The 22,516-nt window shown below is 43.0% G+C and overlaps 1 protein-coding gene and 1 long non-coding RNA gene across 4 annotated transcripts; both read left to right on the plus strand.

Moving 5' to 3' along the window:
* Positions 1–718: 718 nt before the first annotated feature.
* On the plus strand, positions 719–3,253 carry LOC149979886 (uncharacterized). 2 transcript variants are annotated; one of them, XR_016484316.1, is made up of 3 exons: positions 719–1,045; positions 1,495–1,650; positions 1,945–3,253. It is a non-coding gene; the product is annotated as an uncharacterized LOC149979886 (long non-coding RNA). The 2 variants fall into 2 exon arrangements; XR_016484315.1 differs by lacking the exon at positions 1,495–1,650.
* A 5,440-nt stretch (positions 3,254–8,693) lies between these two features.
* Positions 8,694–20,768, plus strand: dhfr (dihydrofolate reductase). 2 transcript variants are annotated; one of them, XM_021622191.3, is made up of 6 exons: positions 8,694–9,013; positions 9,446–9,495; positions 12,441–12,546; positions 14,282–14,408; positions 16,811–16,926; positions 20,584–20,768. In XM_021622191.3, the coding sequence occupies exons 1-6, from the start codon at positions 8,922–8,924 to the stop codon at positions 20,663–20,665; spliced, it is 573 nt and encodes a 190-aa protein (XP_021477866.2). In that variant the 5' UTR covers positions 8,694–8,921; the 3' UTR covers positions 20,666–20,768. The 2 variants fall into 2 exon arrangements, 1 of the variants encoding a protein (XP_021477866.2); XR_016484709.1 differs by having other exon boundaries at positions 8,785–9,013; positions 14,282–16,636; positions 16,700–16,926.
* Positions 20,769–22,516: the final 1,748 nt, after the last annotated feature.

The following is a 22,516-nucleotide window of genomic DNA, read 5'->3' on the forward strand; positions in this document are numbered from 1 at the left end:
AAAGACTACTTCCCACAAAGAACGGTGGGGTAAAAAAGCTACCTAAGTATGGTTCCCAATCAGAGACAACGATAGACAGCTGTCCCTGATTGAGAACCACACCCTACCAAAACATAGAAATAGAAAATCATAGAAACACAAGACATAGAATGCCCACCCCAACTCACGCCCTGACCAAACCAAAATAGAGACATAAAAATGATCTCTAAGGTCAGGGCATGACACTGATTCAACATTGGTTCTCTTTCACAACAGATAAAAATGTAAAACAATTAAATAACATAGCCTTTCCCCTGCAACGACTGTTGTTGTTTTTGGGGATTGTGATTAAAACCTTTTAAGGATAGGGGGCAGCATTTCGACTTTTGGATAAATAGCGTGCACAATTTCAACTTCCTGCTAATCATGCCAGGAATATGTTATATGCATATGATTAGTAGTTGTGGATAGAAAACACTCTGAAGTTTCTAAAACTGGTTCAATCATGTCTGTGACTATAACATAACTTATGTATCAGGCAAAACCCAGAAGAAAAACTGTTCAGAAATATATATATTTTTCTCCTCTGACCGTTCCCTCAGTTGTCTTTGCCAAGGGAAATTAGATAGCGACCATTTTACAGTTCCTACGACTTCCACAGGATGTCACCAGTCTTTGGAATTGGGTTGAAGTTAATCATTGGTGAAACAAAGAAGAGGCACATCCTGGAACAACGTTACACTGTTGAGAGTTACGCAAGAGGGAAAAAGGGGCATGTTTTGTTTACTTGCTCTATCGAATACAGATTCCCCCGTCTACAATTTGATCGATTATTAACGTTTAAAAATACCTAAAGTTGTATTACAAAAGTAGTTTGAAATATTTTGGCAAAGTTTATAGGCAACTTTTGAAATGTTTTGTAGTGACGTTGTGTTTTGGAAAGCTGTTCTTTTCCGGCTTTATAAATGGACATTTTGGGTATACATGGACGGAATTAATCGAAAAAAAGGACCAATTGTGATGTTTCTGGGACATACTGGAGTGCCAACAAAGAAGCTCGTCAAAGGTAATGCATGTTTTATATTTTATTTCAGCGTTTTGTGTAGCGCCTGCTAACGCTAGTTCTTTTGTTTACAACTGGTTCAACTGGTTCAGGGCGGTGCATGCTATCAGATCTCATGCTTTCACCGAAAAGCATTTTTAAAATCTGACATGTTGGCTGGATTCACAACGAGTGTAGCTTTAATTGAGTACCCTGCATGTGTGATTTAATGAAAGTTTGAGTTTCATCGCGTTTTATTTGAATTCGGCGCTATGCATTTCCCGAGGCTAAGGCCACTTGAGACGCAAGCGTCTCACTATCCCCAAGAGGTTTTAAGTAAGAAAGTAGTATTCAGCTATTTTTGGTATACCCGACCAGATGTACAGATAGCTAAACTGGATTCTTATTGTGCTGTAAAGAAACATGTTTTAAATTAAACAATGTTGGAATGAGGTGTACCAATCACATTTCAGCCCAGCTTGAACAAACACGGGTGTGGAAAAACGTGTTGCCGTGGGAATACATCATCATGACAGATGATAAGTAACTCAGCACAACCCTCCCCCCTTCCTTTGGGTTGTGCCGTGGCGGAGATCTTTGTGGGCTATACTCGGCCTTGTCTCAGGATGGTAAGTTGGTGGTTGAAGATATCCCTCTGGTGGTGTGGGGGCTGTGCGTTGGCAAAGTGGGTGGGGTTATATCCTGCCTGTTTGGCCCTGTCCGGGGGCATCGTCGGATGGGGCCACAGTGTCTCCCGACTCCTCCTGTCTCAGCCTCCAGTATTTATGCTGCAGTAGTTTATGTGTCGGGGGGCTAGGGTCAGTCTGTTATATCTGGAGTGTTTCTCCTGTCTTATCCGGTGTCCTGTGTGAATTTAAGTATGCTCTCTCTAATTCTTTCTTTCTCTCTCTCTTCTCTCGGAGGACCTGAGCCCTAGGACCATGCCTCCGGACTACCTGGCCTGATGATTCCTTGCTGTCCCCAGTCCACCTGGTCGTGCTGCTGCTCCAGTTTCAACTGTTCTGCCTGCGGCTATGGAACCCTGACCTGTTCACCGGACGTGCTACCTGTCCCAGAGATACTCTGAGATACTCTGAATGATCGGCTATGAAAAGCCAACTGACATTTACTCCTGAGGTGCTGACCTGTTGCACCCTCGACAACTACTGTGATTATTATTATTTGACCCTGCTGGTCATCTATGAACATTTGAACATCTTGGCCATGTTCTGTTATAATCTCCACCCGGCACAGCCAGCAGAGGACTGGCCACCCCTCATAGCCTGGTTCCTCTCTAGGTTTCTTCCTAGGTTCTGGCCTTTCTAGTGAGTTTTTCCTAGCCACCGTGCTTCTACACCTGCATTGCTTGCTGTTTGGGGTTTTATAGGCTGGTTTTCTGTACAGCACCTTGATATATCAGCTGATGTAAGAAGGGCTTTATAAATACATTTGATTTGATTTGAGATATTAGTTCCTTGTCCCTTCCAAATGACTCCCTATTCCCTGTGTAGTGCGCTACCCACTCTATGGGCCCTAGTCAAAAGTAGTGCACTATATAGGGAATAGGGTTCCATTTGGGATGAAACCTCCCCTTTATGGAGCCATTGGGCTGGCTGGTTATGAAAACATTACTAGCGCCCAAATCCTTGCTTCCTCCCTCCTTGTTTCCTCAATTCCTCTTAAAGATCATTGGAGGAGAAGGTCCATGGGAGGGACATTGGATCCTCTCCTCCAATGAGCTTTAAGAGAGAGGTTACTGGTTGGTTACTGGGAGTCTGGGACTAACAGGTGAGTAATAATGATGAGAATTCTGCCACGCTAAAGATGATAAACACCTCGTTGTCAAATTGTAGGCTAGCTGTTATTTCAACAACAACAAAAATATGGTAAAAATTAATTGTTTTATGAAGACTGAAGTCTATCATGAGTAAGTATATCATTTGTATCTATTATTTGTTATTTGCTAACTTTTCTGTGAAAGGCAGTAGCATGTATTCATTAGCAAATCAAATTAGTAGCAAATCATTTTTATTTCATCTCTCTGTGTTCTCATAATTTTCCTTCAATTTGCAAGAGGCAAGAGGAATGTCACCAACGAAAACATCCCAGCGTGTGAAACATCCCCCCTCTGTCTCCGTATGTGTAGGTAATCTATCTGATGCTGTCTGGTCATAAAGAGAACTTGTTCTCAACTTGCCTACCTGGTTAAATAAAGGTGAAATAAAATAAAAAGTATAACATTGTTGCCGCCATGTAGCATTGAATGCAAGAGAAGCCAACGAGCAAAATAGCCAATCAGCGTTGCGCTAAACTTGTGGTTTTACTTAATTCTCCGTACTGGCCAATGATTATAATGGAAATTCTGATCCAACCATAAATTCCTGCAAAGTCCACTTCACAGGACAGCGGTTTCTCTCCGGTTTTGTGAAACAAAGGTGTGGTTGAATTTATTCTGCCACTGAGTCTTCTTATTGTCTCGGCCTTTAAGCCTGTATATCACTGTCGCAAGGCATATGAACGAACAGGTTATAGCGCAAATAATGCAATAATCACAACACATAGGTTGTAATATGGCTTTTTCCCAGTGGTTTTACCCACGCACCACTACTGGTGAAGGGAGCATCAGTAGTACAGAAGAATTGCTAGACATTCACTCGCTAGATGCACAATTAAAGGGCCAGATGCACAACTAAAGGGCCATATGTGCAATTAAAGGGCCAGATGCACAACTAAAGGGGAATTACACAAGATAATTCAAGTTTTGTTTCAGACCTAAATAAAATTGTTTTCTGATGTGAATTAGGAGTAATGAGGGGGGCAGCTGTCTAAGGCACTGCATCTCAGTGCTAGAGGCATCGCTACAGATCCTGGTTCGATTCCATGCTGTATCACAACCGGCCGTGATTGTGAGTCCCATAGAGCGGTGCACAATTGGCCCAGTGTCATCCGGGTTAGGATTTGGCCAGGGTAGGCCATCATTGTAAATAAGAATTTGTTCTTAACTGGCTTGCCTAGTTAAATCAAATAAAAATGAGGCTGTGACATGGACATCAAATTTAATCGACAGCTCGAAAATATAAGATAGAATATGGGTATGAAATTACAGATTTATAGGGTTCGCCTTAGAGTTGTTTATTAACCATTATTTTACCAGGTATATTGACAGAAAACATAGTGCACTACTTTCTCTTGTACACTTTTTACTTATTTATTTATTTTTATTTCACCTTTATTTAACCAGGTAGACCAGTTGAGAACACCTTTATTTAACCAGGTAGACCAGTTGAGAACACCTTTATTTAACCAGGTAGACCAGTTGAGAACGTGTTCTCACTAAGGACATGGAGAAGAGTTGCAGGGGAGAGAAGAAAGAGAACAATGTGCTTATTTGAAAGTTAGACAAATGGAAAATTTGATTTTTTTAAAAGTAGCTCTCATGCTAGAAAAGGTTGAAGACCTCTGACCTACACTGTGGTTGTAGTGGAGGATGGGTTCCTTAAAAGGAGGTGTCTAGTTGAGGGTGTTGACTACAGTAATAGACATTGTTCTAGATGAAAGGAGTGGTCTAGGTTTCAGCTCAGGTCTGAGGAGAACGAGAAAGCTGATGGGGTCAGACATGGGACATTGTGGTAGATATAGATAAGAGGACTAAGAGATATGGGAACAGACGTTGCGTAGATAACAAGAGGCCTCTACTCTAGCTGTATATAGGACTATCAGTAGTAAATGCTGTTTTAGATAAGAGGACTCCAGGGTAGGGTGTACTGTAGGCTTTAGGAAGTCATTTTGAAGTCATGACCGCTCAGTGTTAGTAAGATATCATCACCGTATAGGCTGGTTTTGAAGTCATGACCACTCAGTGTTAGTAAGATATCATCACCCTATAGGTTGGTTTTGAAGTTATGACCACTCAGTGTTAGTAAGATATCATCACTGTATAGGCTGGTTTTGAAGTCATGACCGCTCAGTGTTAGTAAGATATCATCACTGTATAGGCTGGTTTTGAAGTTATGACCACTCAGTGTTAGTAAGATATCATCACCCTATAGGCTGGTTTTGAAGTCATGACCGCTCAGTGTTAGTAAGATATCATCACCCTATAGGCTGGTTTTGAAGTCATGACCGCTCAGTGTTAGTAAGATATCATCACCGTATAGGCTGGTTTTGAAGTCATGACCACTCAGTGTTAGTAAGATATCATCACCCTATAGGCTGGTTTTGAAGTCATGACCACTCAGTGTTAGTAAGATATCATCACTGTATAGGCTGGTTTTGAAGTCATGACCACTCAGTGTTAGTAAGATATCATCACCGTATAGGCTGGTTTTGAAGTCATGACCACTCAGTGTTAGTAAGATATCATCACCGTATAGGCTGGTTTTGAAGTCATGACCACTCAGTGTTAGTAAGATATCATCACCGTATAGGCTGGTTTTGAAGTCATGACCACTCAGTGTTAGTAAGATATCATCACCGTATAGGCTGGTTTTGAAGTCATGACCACTCAGTGTTAGTAAGATATCATCACCGTATAGGCTGGTTTTGAAGTCATGACCACTCAGTGTTAGTAAGATATCATCACCGTATAGGCTGGTTTTGAAGTCATGACCACTCAGTGTTAGTAAGATATCATCACCGTATAGGCTGGTTTTGAAGTCATGACCACTCAGTGTTAGTAAGATATCATCACCCTATAGGCTGGTTTTGAAGTCATGACCACTCAGTGTTAGTAAGATATCATCACCCTATAGGCTGGTTTTGAAGTCATGACCACTCCAAGTGATACAGTCAAGGGGATCTAGTGGCAAAATGACCATACATGGTGAGGCCCGGCAGCCCTGCCTTGTAGAACGGAGAAGCTAAAAGTGACAGATGTTACAGTCTGCCATTCGTTTCAAGTGAAGCAATAGGTTCATGATAGAGTGCCCTGATCCACTGCATAATAGCAGGCTCAATTTAGAGAGAGTATAAAACACATGAGGCCAATTCCATTCTGTCAAAAGCTTTCTCTGCATCCAGCGATACCGCTACTTCTGGATACTGGAGAGAGCTAGCCCCTTGACTTAACATGGAAAAAGTATCCTCGTGTTGTTGGAGGATAGGCCACCTGGTACAAACCCCACCTGCAACATACATATGGTCAGTTCTCAAGCATCGTCTCAGCCAATGAGTCTCCAGGGTGCTGGCTATGAGACGGCAACGCCCTATACTACGTGGCAAACAGGGATTTGAACTGAAATCTTTGTCGTGTCCCAAATGGAAGCTGGGATGAAGCCCGGGTTAACAGAGATGGTCTCATTACATAATGACAGGTAGGTTAGGGTACGACTGTGAGAAAAGGCTTTCCTCCAACAGGTAGGTGACAACAGAGGCCAAGCAACAATACTATATTGAGGGTGATTACGGGGTTATCACAGGCCAAAGCACATATCCTCTCAAAGTAAGTAAATTAAGCCTTGGAAAAGTAAGTCTTGTCTGAGCCAGACCAGCCCATAGAGGCAGGAGCCCATCTCCTGTCTCTGTAATGTGACTGAGGCAGCTTGATGTTCAAGCACACCCCCTGGACAGGACGCCAGTAGCCTACACGTACACCCCCTGGACAGGACGCCAGTAGCCTACACGTACACCCCCTGGACAGGACGCCAGTAGCCTACACGTACACCCCCTGGACAGGACGCCAGTAGCCTACACATACACCCCCTGGACAGGATGCCAGTAGCCTACACGTACACCCCCTGGACAGGAAGCCAGTAGCCTACACGTACACCCCCTGGACAGGACGCCAGTAGCCTACACGTAAACCCCCTGGACAGGACGCCAGGAACCTACACGTACACCCCCTGGACAGGACGCCAGTAGCCTACACGTACACCCCCTGGACAGGACGCCAGTAGCCTACACGTACACCCCCTGGACAGGAAGCCAGTAGCCTACACGTAAACCCCCTGGACAGGACGCCAGGAACCTACACGTACACCCCCTGGACAGGACGCCAGTAGCCTACACGTACACCCCCTGGACAGGACGCCAGTAGCCTACACGTACACCCCCTGGACAGGACGCCAGTAGCCTACACGTACACCCCCTGGACAGGACGCCAGTAGCCTACACGTACACCCCCTGGACAGGACGCCAGTAGCCTACACGTACACCCCCTGGACAGGACGCCAGTAGCCTGCACGTACACCCCCTGGACAGGAAGCCAGTAGCCTACACGTACACCCCCTGGACAGGACGCGAGTAGCCTACACGTACACCCCCTGGACAGGACGCCAGTAGCTTACACGTACACATTCTATGATACAGGCTAGAAAACAGCAGGTCAACAACAACAGGTGTCCTTTCCCCCAAAGTAGGCACTGGGGGACTGGCCTCCTGGGTGGCACAGTGGTTAAGGGCGCTGTACTGTAGCGCCAGCTGTGCCACCAGAGACCCTGGGTTCGCACAATTGGCCTAGCGTCGTCCGGGTTAGGGAGGGTTTGGCCGGTAGGGATATAGAGAGAGAAACAGAGAAAAGGGAAGGGAAGCAGATGTGTGACCAGAGGACACATTCGGAGGACGAGGAGGAGAAGGAGTGGTTACTGATGATAATGTCAATAATAATCATCATCATCATGTGAGGTCCAGGTCATACCTCTTCTCTGAAGACAGACCACAGTCTCAAACTCTCACACTCTTTTAAAAGACTACACAGACCCCCCCCCCCCCCCCCCCCCATGCCAATGTGGACCCTCTCCTCACCTCTCACCTACCCCCAACCCACTCACCCCTCCCCCTCTCCTCACCTCTCACCTGCCCCTAACCCTCACCCTCTCCTCACCTCTCACCTGCCCCTAACCCTCACCCTCTCCTCACCTCTCACCTGCCCCTAACCCACCCACAATACCCATCTTATCTTATCTTTCAGTGTTGTGGTACAATTGTTATGGTTTTTTCACTTTTGTTTATTATCTACTTCACTTGCATTGGCATTGTAAACATATGTTTCCCATGCCAATAAAGCCCTTACATAGAGAGAGAGAGAGAGAGAGAGAGAGAGAGAGAGAGAGAGAGAGAGAGAGAGAACTACCTTAGCCCTTCTAGGCCCAGCATTTCTAGGCCCAACATTTCTTCTCTCCACTGTATTTAGATTTCCCGTTATCTACACATTGACATATACAGTATAGTATGTTCCAAAAATTACCTATAGAGGGCAGTGGCTAATATTTGAGAAATGTACTCCAAAGGACAGCCTCGAAGAAGAGTTGGGCCATACCACAGATTGAACAATGAAACCGATATTTCACTGGATGTCAAATTTGTGACGCATCTGCTTGGCAATTCCACTCAACACCAAAAATGGTAGTGAGAGGAAGTCCACTGGCCAGCAATGGGAGAAGATTGAAGGAGATGGTTTTTGACCAACATTCAGTTTTCTCATCGATTAAACATTTGATCTCAATACAGTTTTTTGTTCCCAAAACTAAAAATCTGCTACGAAAAGAGTGTACTAGGTGTTGTATACTTTACCCTTTACCAAAGTTGTAAAACATCACGTTGTTTAGAAGGATTGCAACGGCGAATTTAGTTGTTGCACACGCGCACTTCACGGAGTAGGCGTTCTCAAACGGAAATATGCAGATATATGCTAGAACAGGCCAATAGGATCTTGCTAACCCGTGCTTGGTTCTGCCCACTATGGCTCATTTGTTTCAATTGGAAACGACAGGCTGTGGTCTATCTGAGTTTAGTTATAACAATCTTTGGCCACACAATACGTTATCATATCCGGTTAAATATGTATCTCTGTTGGCGGGAACTGTACAGTAGTCCACAGTTGGCTGCCTAGTAGGTACTGGATATCTTCATTTTGGTTGAGCTAAAATCATTGTTCATCATTGCACTTTTTCGTCAAGTGAAAATGTCTCGTGTGCTGAACTGCATTGTGGCTGTTTGTCCTGATATGGGGATTGGAAATAACGGGAATCTACCTTGGCACCCGAAGAGACTCAAGTAAGTAACGTTAGCTAGCTAGGCTAACATCGTTAGCCTCATTCATTCATTTAGTTTCAACAGCCATCTACAACAATAGCCTATATACACATCATATCTGTTTCAACTAGCTGGCAACGAATGGAAAGCTAACAACCGTGTTGAAATGGCAAATATTGGTCGATTGATGTGTGGTACAGAAATCTAGCAAGAAATCAGAACAGTCAGCTGCAGATGATGCAATGAGTGACAACGTTCGGGGATCCAAAGGCCAGGGTTTTGCACAATACTTAAGTTATTAATTAACAACATCATGGCATATAACTTAAATTCATCATTTCTGAAGTTAAACCCATACAACTGACTTCACAGTTTTTATTTCTACATTCTTGCTGGACTGTTGTTTTTCTCCCTTTGTCTCACAAACAATAATGACGTTGACTTCTTTTACAGTAATGAATTTAAGTATTTCCAGAAGATGACAATGACGTCTTCGGTGGAAGGTAACAGTCAGTTTCCAAACATTTCACATTTGACGACATGTTATTTATTTTAGCAGATGGTCTTGTCCAGAGTGACTTGCAGTTAGTGCATTCGTCTTCAGATACCGTAGCTATGTGGGACTGCCACATATCAAAGGTATAAAAAGTTACTTTTTCGTCAATAAAGTAGCTTTATCAGTAGAGTCAGAGCTGGGTATGTGCGGTGGGGGTAAAGTGCTGGTTCAGGTTATTATATATTATTATTTGTATTTTTTTACCAATGCGGTGTAAATCACATGAGTTTACTCCAAACATGGATACAGACATTGGCTGATTCAGTTGTAAACACTGTGACAGTTGTCAACATTAAACTGTATTATTAATGGCCACTAGGTGACAGTATAGCACCATGTGCAAAGTATCATGAGACGAAATATCGTCTCTCAAATATTATTTTAAAGGGACTTTTTAACCTCGTATTCATCACCTCCAGCACCAACCCGTTTCTATGATCGGTGGTTAAAAACATAAGAAGAAAGGTCCTTAAAAAAAATGCCTCTGTGAAATCACAGGGTAGGATTAAAAGTCTTTAAAAAAAATTGATTTTCAAATCCAGCAATGAGTTTCTAGCCCAAAGGACAGTATTTTCTAGCTCCCCACGTCACCACGAATCTCAGTGTTTGAAAATCACTGTTTTTAAAATGTTATTGTTTTTGATGATGTAATCGGTGTAACTTTTTAAACTTTTATATTTATTGTCTACAAAACTTAGAAATGCAACTTTTTCACATATGTAGACACTGGTATTGTGCTCATCATAATGAAAATTAGGTTCATAAGTGGTGGAGTTGCTCCTTAATAAAGAAATATGTAAAATCACTGTCATGATCCAAATGAATTTACCGGTACATACCCTCACTGCTTTTACAGTACTGAGTCCAAAGTCAGGAGCATCTACCGTATATAAACCTCATTTTATTGGTCACATACACATGGTTAGCAGATGTTAATGTGAGTGTAGCGAAATGCTTGTGCTTCTAGTTCCAACCGTGCAGCAATATATAATAAGTAATCTAACAATTTCACAACTGCTAACTTATACACACAAGTGTAAAGGAATGAATAAGAATATGTACATATAAATATATGGATGAGCGATGGCCGTGTTGCACAGGCAAGATGCAGTAGATGGTATAGAGTACAGAATATACATATGAGAAAAGTGGCATTGTTTAAAGTGACTAGTGATACATTTATTACATCCAATTTTTAATTATTAAAGTGGCTAGATATCTGAGTCACTATGTTGGCAGCAGCCACTCCATGTTAGTGGTGGCTGTTTAACAGTCTGATGGCCTTGAGATAGAAGCTGTTTTTCAGTCTCTCTGTCCCAGCTTTGATGCACCTGTACTGACCTCACCTTCTGGATGATAGCGAGGTGAACAGGCAGTGGTTCGGGTGGTTGTCCTTGATGATCTTTTTGGCCTTCCTGTGACATCGGGTGGTGTTGGTGTCCTGGAGGGCAGTTAGTTTGCCCCCGGTGATGCGTTGTGAAGACCTCACTGCCCTCTAGAGAGCCTTGTGGTTGTGGGTGGAGCAGTTGCCGTACCAGGCGGTGATACAGCCCGCCAGGATGCTCTCGATTGTGCATCTGTAAAAGTTTGCGAGTGTTTTTGGTGACAAGCCGAATTTCTTCAGCCTCCTGAGGTTGAAGAGGCGCTGCTGCACCTTCTTCACAACGCTGTCTGTGTGGGTGGACCAATTCAGTTTGTCCATGATGTGTACGCCGAGGAACTTAACTTTCCATCCTTCTACCCTACTGTCCCGTCGATGTGGATAGGGGGGTGTTCCCTCTGCTGTTTCCTGAAGTCCACGATCCTCTCCTTTAAATAGTTGACGTTGAGTGAGATGTTATTATCCTGACACCACACTCCGATGGTCCTCCTCCCTCGTTGTTGGTAATCAAGCCTACCACTAGTGTCATCTGCAAACTTTATATAACATCTCACTCCTCCCTCATCACATGACCTGAGCACCTGTATCACATGTCCTGTCATCATCAAATGTCATTCTCCTGTCCTTTTCTTCATTTCTTTCCTCACTATATTCCAGTCCTGGAGGTGACAAAACACCTCTGTTTTTTCTTTCTACCTGGTAGTTAATTGCTCCCACCGAGTGCCCCAGGTCTGAAACAGTCCTAGATTAGAATGAGAGGATGAAAACAAGAAGTATTTTGGCCCTTCAGTTCTGGAATCAAACAGTCCTGTGCTTGACTGTAGGTCTGGCCCAGCCCTGAGACATGGCCTTCATAGACATCATAGCATGCCTCAGCCATGTCTCAGGGTTGTGTAGGGCCCTGAGACATGGCCTCCATAGACATCATAGCAGGCCTCAGCCATGTCTCAGGGTTGTGTAGGGCCCTGAGACATGGCCTTCATAGACATCATAGCAGGCCTCAGCCATGTCTCAGGGCTGTGTAGGACCCTGAGCTATTCTTGACCAGGGGAAACACATGTCTGTCTGGGATTGGTTAAATAAACAGAATGTTGTCATCATCTCTGTCTGGGATTGGTTAGGTAAACAGAATGTTGTCATCTCTGTCTGGGATTGGTTAAATAAACAGAATGTTGTCATCTCTGTCTGGGATTGGTTAAATAAACAGAATGTTGTCATCTCTGTCTGGGATTGGTTAGGTAAACAGAATGTTGTCATCTCTGTCTGGGATTTGTTAAATAAGCAGAATGTTGACATCTCTGTCTGGGATTGGTTAAATTAACAGAATGTTGTCATCTCTGTCTGTGATTGGTTAGGTAAACAGAATGTTGTCATCTCTGTCTGGGATTGGTAAAATAAACAGAATGTTGTCATCTCTGTCTGTGATTGGTTAAATAAACAGAATGTTGACATCTCTGTCTGTGATTGGTTAAATAAACAGAATGTTGTCATCTCTGTCTTTGATTGGTTAGGTAAACAGAATGCTGTCATCATGGGGCGGAAGACATGGTTCTCCATTCCAGAGCGGAACCGGCCACTCAAGAACAGGATCAACATCGTTCTCAGCAGAGAACTTAAGTAAGAGGCATGGAGGACATCTGTAATGACAGCCACTGACCAGCTACTCATTTCTATACAATGTTCATCATCCTGTGTTGTCTGTACCTGCGAGAGAAATTAGGATAATATAGGGAAGGTTCTCTTCCTCTGTCATAAGGGACAATGTAATACTGAAGTCATTAAATACTATGAACCAAAACACATTGTTACTACCGTGTTGTCCTAACATTACTACCATGTTGTCCTAACATTACTACTGTGTTGTCCTGACTGTGTTGTCCTAACATTACTACTGTGTTGTCCTAACATTACTACTGTGTTGTCCTAACATTACTACCGTGTTGTCCTAACAGTACTACCGTGTTGTCCTAACATTACTACCATGTTGTCCTAACATTACTACCATGTCCTAACATTACTACCGTGTTGTCCTAACTGTGTTGTCCTCACATTACTACCGGGTTGTCCTAACATTACTACCGGGTTGTCCTAACATTACTACCATGTTGTCCTAACATTACTACCATGTTGTCCTAACATTACTACTGTGTTGTCCTAACATTACTACCGTGTTGTCCTAACAGTACTACCGTGTTGTCCTCACATTACTACCGGGTTGTCCTAACATTACTACCGTGTTGTCCTAACATTACTATTGTGTTGTCCTAACATTACTACCGTGTTGTCCTGACATTACTATCGTGTTGTCCTAACATTACTACCGTGTTGTCCTAACATTACTACCGTGTTGTCCTAACATTACTACCGTGTTGTCCTAACTGTGTTGTCCTAACATTACTACCGTGTTGTCCTAACATTACTACTGTGTTGTCCTAACATTACTACTGTGTTGTCCTAACATTACTACCGTGTTGTCCTAACTGTGTTGTCCTAACATTACTACCGTGTTGTCCTAACATTACTACCGTGTTGTCCTAACATTACTACCGTGTTGTCCTAACCCTAACATTACTACCGTGTTGTCCTAACATTACTACTGTGTTGTCCTAACATTACTACCGTGTTGCCCTAACATTACTACCGTGTTGTCCTAACATTACTACTGTGTTGTCCTAACATTACTACCGTGTTGTCCTAACATTACTACCGTGTTGTCCTAACATTACTACCGTGTTGTCCTAACATTACTACCGTGTTGTCCTAACATTACTACCGTGTTGTCCTAACATTACTACCGTGTTGTCCTAACTGTTGTCCTAACATTACTACCGTGTTGTCCTAACATTACTACCATGTTGTCCTAACATTACTACCGTGTTGTCCTAACATTACTACCGTGTTGTCCTAACATTACTACCGTGTTGTCCTAACTGTGTTGTCCTAACATTACTACCGTGTTGTCCTAACTGTGTTGTCCTAACATTACTACCGTGTTGTCCTAACATTGCTACTGTGTTGTCCTAACATTACTACCGTGTTGTCCTAACATTACTACCGTGTTGTCCTAACATTACTACTGTGTTGTCCTAACATTACTACTGTGTTGTCCTAACATTACTACCGTGTTGTCCTAACTGTGTTGTCCTAACATTACTACCGTGTTGTCCTAACATTACTACTGTGTTGTCCTAACATTACTACCGTGTTGTCCTAACATTGCTACTGTGTTGTCCTAACATTACTACCGTGTTGTCCTAACATTGCTACTGTGTTGTCCTAACATTACTACCGTGTTGTCCTAACATTACTACTGTGTTGTCCTAACATTACTACCGTGTTGTGTGAATGTCAGAGAGCCTCCAGCCGGGGCTCACCAGCTGGCGTCAGACTTCCGCTCAGCACTCCGCCTGCTGGACACGGCTGAGATGGCAGAACGGGTCGACCAGGTCTGGGTGATCGGTGGCAGCTCTCTGTACGAGGTAAGAAATACGCAGGCCTTAGCCATTGGTCCTTCACATGGAGGATTGGATAGGATCCATTCGGAATGGGTCAACCGTCTCTGAGACATGGCCAGATGGGAATTTGTGTAGAGGGACGTGGTCATAAAGACAGACTTGTAGAGAAATGGGTTTTGAGTGAGTGGGCGTTTTTTGAAACTGTTTACTAGAGTGGGAACTTCATTACTGCTCTAAATGTATTTTACCTCAGAAACAGACGACCTTGGTGCATTCTCCGCTGTCAAAAACACTGAGAGACTTTTAAATTATACTATTTGTCCGCTAAATCTGAAAGAAATTGAAAGTAGAAAAGTTTCAATCTCCATACACACACACACAGAGAGCGTCCCTCATACCTTTCTTTCCCTCGGCAGTCGGTAGGTTGTCATGGAGACCTCATCGCTCAAGGATGCTTTTGACAATACAGCACACGCTCTCGAACTCTCTTCACTTCTCCACACACACACACTCTCCACCTCATATCTCAATCTAAAGGGTTAACTCAATTTGGGACTTTAAGACCTTGACTATTTTCCATTTAACCACAACCTTGTTATGAACACACACACAGACTGTCTGGGTCGATCTACAATGGGGCATATTAGTAGAAAATAATGTCTTGGGTCTATTTGTCAAGAGTTGGAGTGCTGATCTTAGATCAGGTCTCCCCCCTCCTTAATCATCTGATTCATTATGTTCTAAAGGGCAAACTGATCTTAGATCAGGTCTCCCCCCTCCTTAATAATCTGATTCATTATGTTCTAAAGGGCAAACTGATCTTAGATCAGGTCTTCCCCCTCCTTAAAATGTCTTAGGGCTGCAATCCCGTTAACGGGATCGAAATGACAACAGAAAGTGCAGGGCGCCTAATAAAAAAAAAAACAGAAATCTCATAATTAAAATTCCTCAAACACACATGTATTTTATACCGTTTTAAAGGTAATCTTGTTGTTAATCCCACCACAGTGTCCGATTTCAAATAGGCTTTACAGCGAAAGCACCACAAACGATTATGTTAGGTCACCGCCAAGCCAAAGATAGGAGTCACAAAAAGCACAAATAGAGATAAAAGTAATCACTAACCTTTGATGATCTTCATCAGATGACACTCATAGGACTTCATGTTACACAATACATGTATGTTTTGTTTGATAAAGTTCATATTTATATTTTTAAAAAATCTGAGTTTACATTGGCGCATTACGTTCAGTAGTTCCAAAAATATCCAGTGATTTTGCATAGCCACATCAATTTTACAGAAATACTCTTCATAAATGTTGATGAAAATACAAGTGTTACACGTGGAATTATAGATATACCTCTGCAACCGCTGTGTCAGATTTCAAAAAAGCTTTACGGAAAAAGCAAACCATGCATCTGAGAATGGCGCGATATATATATATCCACATGGTGGAAATATATATATCCACCATGTTGGAGTCAACAGAAATCAGAAATAACATTATAAATATTCCCTTACCTTTGATGATCTTCATCAGAATGCACTCCCAGGAATCCTAGTTCCACAATAAATGTTTGATTTTGTTCGATAATGTCCATTATTTATGTCCAAGTAGCTACTTTTGTTAGGGCGTTTAGTACACAAATCTAAACGCTCGTGCAGGTCCAGCCGAACGTCGGAAGTAATGTTTTAAAAGTTATATTACAGGTCGTAGAAACATTTCAAACTAAGTATAGAATCAATCTTTAGGATGTTTTTATGATAAATCTTCAATAACGTTCCAACCGGAGAATTCCATTGTCTGTAGAAAAGCCATGGACCGCAGGTCGCTATCATGTGAAATGCGCATGACAAGGACCAGGCTCTCTGCCAGACCACTGACTCAAAGAGCTCTCATCCGGTCCCACATCACAGTAGAAGCCTCATTCAAGTTTCTAAAGACGGTTGACATCAAAAACTACAAACCTCAGATTTCCCACTTCCTGTTTGGATTTTTTTTCTCAGGTTTTTGCCTGCCATATGAGTTCTGTTATACTCACAGACATTCAAACAGTTTTAGAAACTTCAGTGTTTTCTATCCAAATGTACTAATAATATGCATATATTAGCAACTGGGACTGAGGAGCAGGCTGTTTACTCTGGGCACCTCTGGGCACCTTATCCAAGCTACTCAATACTGCCCCTGCAGCCATAAGAAGTTAATAATCTAATTCATTATGTTCTAAAGGGCAAACTGATCTTAGATCAGGTCTCCCCCCTCCTTAATAATCTGATTCATTATGTTCTAAAGGGCAAACTGATCTAAGATCAGTACTCCTACTCTGAAATGATTGACAAAATGTGGGTCTCGGTCTTAAAATCCCCAACGTATACATTCAGTGTATATATTTGTTGTTGTTTTATTTGTTGTCTGCATCCCCAGGAGATGATGGAGAGTCAGGGGACCAGGAGGTTGTTTGTGACACGGATCCTGCAGCAGTTTAAGAGTGACACCTTCCTGCCTGAAATCAACCAAGACAAATACCGCCTACTGCCAGAGTGAGTATCGCTCATTCATGCATGTATACACATACAGGGCATTCAGAAAGTATTCAGACCCCTTCCCCTTTCCACATTTTGTTACGTTACAGCCTTATTCTAAAATAGATTAAATTAAAAATCTTCATCAATCTACACACAATACCTCATAATGACAAAGCGAAAACAGGTTTTTAGAAATGTTTGCAAATGAATACAAAATTGAAATAAAAAAACATGCCTTATTTACATAAATATTCCGACTCTTTGCTATGAAACTCAAAATTGGGCGTCCTGTTTCCATTGATCAATCTTTGAGATGTTTCTACAAGTTGATTGGAGTCCACCCGTGGTGAATTCAGTTGATTGGGACATGATTTGGAAAGGCACACACCTGTCGATATAAGGTCCAACAGTTGACAGTGCATGTCAGAGCAAAAACCAAGCCATGAGGTTGAAGGAATTGTCCGTAGAGCTCCGAGACAGGATTGTGTCGAGGCACAGATCTGGGGAAGGGTACCAAAACATTTCTGCAGCATTGAAGGTCCCCAAGAACACAGTGGACTCCATTGTTAATTTGAAGAAGTTTGGAAGCACAAATTCTCTTCCTAAAGCTGGCCACCCAGCCAGACTGAGCAATTGGGGGAGAAGGGCGTTGGTCAGGGAGGTGACCAAGAACCCAATGGTCACTCTGATAGAGCTCTAGAGTCCTCTGTGGACATAGGAGAACCTTCCAGAAGGACAACCATCTCTGCAGCACTCCACCAGTCAGGCCTTTATGGTAGAGTGGCCAGACGGAAGCTACTCCTCAGTAAAAAGTGCATGACAGCCCACTTGGAATTTACCAAAAGGCCTCTGAAGGGCTCTGACCATGAAAAACAAGATTCTCTGGTCAAAAAGATCATCAAGGACAAAAACCACCCGAGCCACTGCCTGTTCACCCCGCTATCATCCAGAAGGCGAGGTCAGTACAGGTGCATCAAAGCAGGGACCGAGAGACTGAAAAACAGCTTCTATCTCAAGGCCATCAGACTGTTAAACAGCCACCACTAACACAGAGAGAATGAAAAACAGCTTCTATCTCAAGGCCATCAGACTGTTAAACAGCTTCTATCTCAAGGCCATCAGACTGTTAAACAGCCACCACGAACACAGAGAGACTGAAAAACAGCTTCTATCTCAAGGCCATCAGACTGTTAAACAGCCATCACTAACTCTTAAGTAAACTAACTTAATAAAGGTGTCACTTTAAATAACAACACTTTAATAATGTTTACATACCCTACATTACTCATCTCATATGTATATTCTATACTCTATACCATCTACTCCATCTTGCCTATGCCGCACGGCCATCGCTCATCCATATATTTATATGTACATATTCTTATTAATTCCTTTACACTTGTGTGTGTACGGTAGTTGTTGTGAATTTGTCAGATTACTTGTTTAGATATTAATGGCACTGTCGGAACTAGAAGCACAAGCATTTCGCTACACTCGCATTAACATCTGCTAACCATGTGTATGTGACCAATAACATTAGATTTGATTTACTGTAACAGAGAGGGACAGCACATGTTGGCCATTCAGATGGGGAATGACACACTGGTCCTTAGCTCTTGGTTCTTTGTTCCCAGACCATTTGCCATGCAGCTCCAGGTGTCAGAGAACACATCAATTAGTGTCGAGTCCACAAAACCTTAAGTGAAAACACAGTTAAAAAGGTATTTTAAAATCTTTAAAAAAAATGCAAGATCTTTTGTTAAAAGGGGGGGGGGGGGGGGGTATGCTAAGGTACATCTGCAGTGAATAGGCCCATTTCAAGTCACGTTCTGAGGTTTTTATAACAGACGAAACAAAATGTGTTGCCACAACAACAGATATCCAGGCTGCTTTTCAAAGGTAAAACATCATCCCTTATGATTACAATCATTTGTTTTGGTTATTAACTAGCTAGTCCCTGAGCAGAACAGAACCAAAGAGAGTGAGTGTGTGTGTGTGTGTGTTATTTTGGTGTGTGCACTCATGGTGATGTCACCTTTTACTGAGACGTTCCGTGTGTTCTACCAGTCACCTTTGACTGAGACGTTCCGTGTGTTCTACCAGTCACCTTTTACTGAGGCGTTCCGTGTGTTCTACTTGTCACCTTTTACTGAGACGTTCCGTGTGTTCTACCAGTCACCTTTTACTGAGACGTTCCGTGTGTTCTACCAGTCACCTTTTACTGAGACGTTCCGTGTGTTCTACTTGTCACCTTTTACTGAGGCGTTCCGTGTGTTCTACCAGTCACCTTTTACTGAGGCGTTCCGTGTGTTCTACTTGTCACCTTTTACTGAGACGTTCCGTGTGTTCTACCAGTCACCTTTTACTGAGGCGTTCCGTGTGTTCTACCAGTCACCTTTTACTGAGACGTTCCGTGTGTTCTACCAGTCACCTTTTACTGAGGCGTTCCGTGTGTTCTACTTGTCACCTTTTACTGAGACGTTTCCGTGTGTTATACCTGTCACCTTTGACTGAAAATGTTCCGTGTGTTCTACCTGTCTGTATCCTCCTAACAATACATTTCTCTGACATCGCTGTCATGTTAGTGGTCACACTGGAGCGTGTGTGTGTGTCAGATTGCGCACAATGACACGTGGGAATGAGACATGTTTTCTAGACTGGTGCTTCTGTGTTTATCCTCTGTTTGTTGATGTCTGTCTGTCATCATGGTGATTTAGGATCAGATTAAACCATGGGGGTCAGATTAAACCATGGGGGTCAGATTAAACCACGGGGGTCAGATTAAACCACGGGGGTCAGATTAGACCATGGGGGTCAGATTAAACCATGGGGGTCAGATTAAACCATGGGGGTCAGATTAAACCATGGGGATCAGATTAAACCATGGGGGTCAGATTAAACCGTGGGGGTCAGATTAAACCGTGGGGGTCAGATTAAACCATGGGGGTCAGATTAAACCACGGGGGTCAGATTAGGCCATGGGGGTCAGATTAAACCATGGGGGTCAGATTAAACCATGGGGGTCAGATTAAACCATAGGGATCAGATTAAACCACGGGGGTCAGATTAAACCATGGGGGTCAGATTAAACCATGGGGGTCAGATTAAACCATGGGGGTCAGATTAAACCACGGGGATCAGATTAAACCATGGGGGTCAGATTAAACCATGGGGGTCAGATTAAACCATGGGGGTCCGATTAAACCATGGGGGTCCGATTAAACCATGGGGGTCAGATTAAACCATGGGGATCAGATTAAACCATGGGGGTCAGATTAAACCATGGGGATCAGGTTAAACCATGGGGGTCAGATTAAACCATGGGGATCAGGTTAAACCATGGGGGTCAGATTAAACCATGGGGATCAGGTTAAACCATGGAGGTCAGATTAAACCATATCTCAACTCAATGATAAATGTTTTTGTCTTCGTGGGGTCAACTCTCTTCTCGTGAATGTTATCTAAGACAAATTTAATGGAGACAAACCCACAAGATAGTGTCGTTATGGCGTAAAGTACCATATTGCCCAAGTTTTACGATGGCCCTAAATAATTGAAAATGGCCAGCCTGGTTTCAGTGAAGAGCAAAATTCATGGTCCTTGTTGTTGTGTGGTTGAGTGGAGCATTGAGGATAGATTTAAGTGGTTGTGTCTCTCTCGGTCTCTCCTCAGGTTCCCAGGAGTCCCACAAGACCTACAGGAGGAGGCTGGGCTACAGTACAGATTTGAAGTCTACGAAAGCATCGACCAATGAGCTATAAACACACCCAGGAAAACATCCTGTGTTGTCATGTAAATATTTTTTCACTGCTCACTGTTGTCACTCAAATTTAATTAATAAAATGTGTTTAATTCCATTACAATTGTGATATTTGTTTTGTATTTTCTCTTTCTCCTATTCCTTTCTGTTTTGGTTATATTTTTATGTCCTTGGATATTTGTTTCACAGAAATAGACTTTACAAATATTGAAACATTTGATACAGATTTCTCGCACAAACACATAAAAACAGTGGTTTCTAAGGTAGATTGTTCCACTCTTGACTGCGTCAATGGGCCCTGGTCAAAGGAAGTGTGCACTACGTAGGGAATAGAGTGCTGTTTGGGATGCAGGTTGAGACATGACTGCTCATTCCAAATGAGACATGACATGAATATGCAGAAGGTTTTCACTAGAAAGCTAATTAACTCACCAGGTGTCTGGAGTGGCCCATCACAGCAGAGGAGTACACCTTTCCATCACACACACACACACACACACACACTGTGGCTTTAATCATGTTAACCCTGCTCAATTAGGCCCCACTGCCCTGGCTGTAACGCTCCAGAACACACACTAGGACACAGAACACACACTCCACACAGAATTCATACACAGAACACACACACACACACTGTGGCTTTAATCATGTTAACCCTGCTCAATTAGGCCCCACTGCCCTGGCTGTAATGCTCCAGAACACACACTACGACACAGAATTCATACACAGAACACACACACACACACACCTTGATTGGCACTTAAAGGAGAGTCATTATGCAGAGATCAGAGCCATGTGCCCCTCAGCCTGCGGTGCACTGCCATGCACACGAGAGAGTCTGGAAAATGTTGAAGAGAACCGACATTAGCATTTCTGATGAGAGACACTCACTCGTATTATCACACAAACACACGGTGAGTGAGCACCTGTTTCTGCAGGAGACAAAAGCTGACTTGAAGGCGGATCGAAATCTGTAAATAATGAGATGAATTTACACAACTGAATCCCTTTTTTGTGTGCTAGCCTTTTTTGATAAATGTGATATTTTAACACACACACTTGAGACTAATCTGACCTAGGTCAGCCTCTTTCTTTGACCCTGAGTAAACTACTTCTGTATGACTCTTGGTGAGTAGTTAGTCTTGGTCCGTGAAGGATGTGCTATAAACCGTCATATTTCTGTCTTCACAGGCTGAGCACAGTGCTGACAGGATGTTGAGTTGTTCAAAAGGCCGTCTTTATCTCCTCAGCCTTGAGTGACCAGGACCTGACGCTGTCTGACTGCCGAGTCGTCACACAGATCGATGGAGACTTGGACAGTTAACACCTGGAGTATTCAACAGTTATGGCATAATGCCAGGGGGACATACACTCTCTGTCTCTCCGTCTCTCTCTCTAATACACACATATACACAGTGTGAGTTTTCACTACAACAAAAAGACAAGGGGAGTGTTGACCTGTGCACAACCTAAACCTCAGACCCATGTTTTGTACCATCAGAGAGGTCCTCATTGGCTGTCCTGTGTCCTTCACTGAGAGACCAGCAGTCCTCACTATTAACACTCCTGCTCCTCCTCTTCAGTCTCCTCACTATTAACACTCCTGCTCCTCCTCTTCAGTCTCCTCACTATTAACACTCCTGCTCCTCCTCTTCAGTCTCCTCACTATTAACACTCCTGCTGTCAACATTCTCTTCTTCAGTCTCCTCACTATTAATGCACCTCCTGCTGTCAACATTCTCCTCTTCAGTCTCCTCACTATTAATGCACCTCCTGCTGTCAACATTCTCCTCTCCAGTCTCCTCACTATTAATGCACCTGCTGTCAACATTCTCCTCTCCAGTC

Source organism: Oncorhynchus mykiss, chromosome 11 (genome assembly GCF_057628025.1).
Source record: "Oncorhynchus mykiss isolate SJ-2025 chromosome 11, ASM5762802v1, whole genome shotgun sequence".
NCBI classification, from domain to species: Eukaryota; Metazoa; Chordata; class Actinopteri; order Salmoniformes; family Salmonidae; genus Oncorhynchus; species Oncorhynchus mykiss.

What these genes read in the sequence shown, in the direction of transcription:
- dhfr (XM_021622191.3), top strand. Translation starts at nt 8,922, where the DNA reads ATGTCTCGTGTGCTGAACTGCATTGTGGCTGTTTGTCCTGATATGGGG. An exon ending in AATGACGTCTTCGGTGGAAG is followed by an intron (nt 9,496 to 12,440) that starts GTAACAGTCAGT and finishes TTGATTGGTTAG; the next exon opens with GTAAACAGAATGCTGTCATC. An exon ending in AAATACCGCCTACTGCCAGA is followed by an intron (nt 16,927 to 20,583) that starts GTGAGTATCGCT and finishes GTCTCTCCTCAG; the next exon opens with GTTCCCAGGAGTCCCACAAG.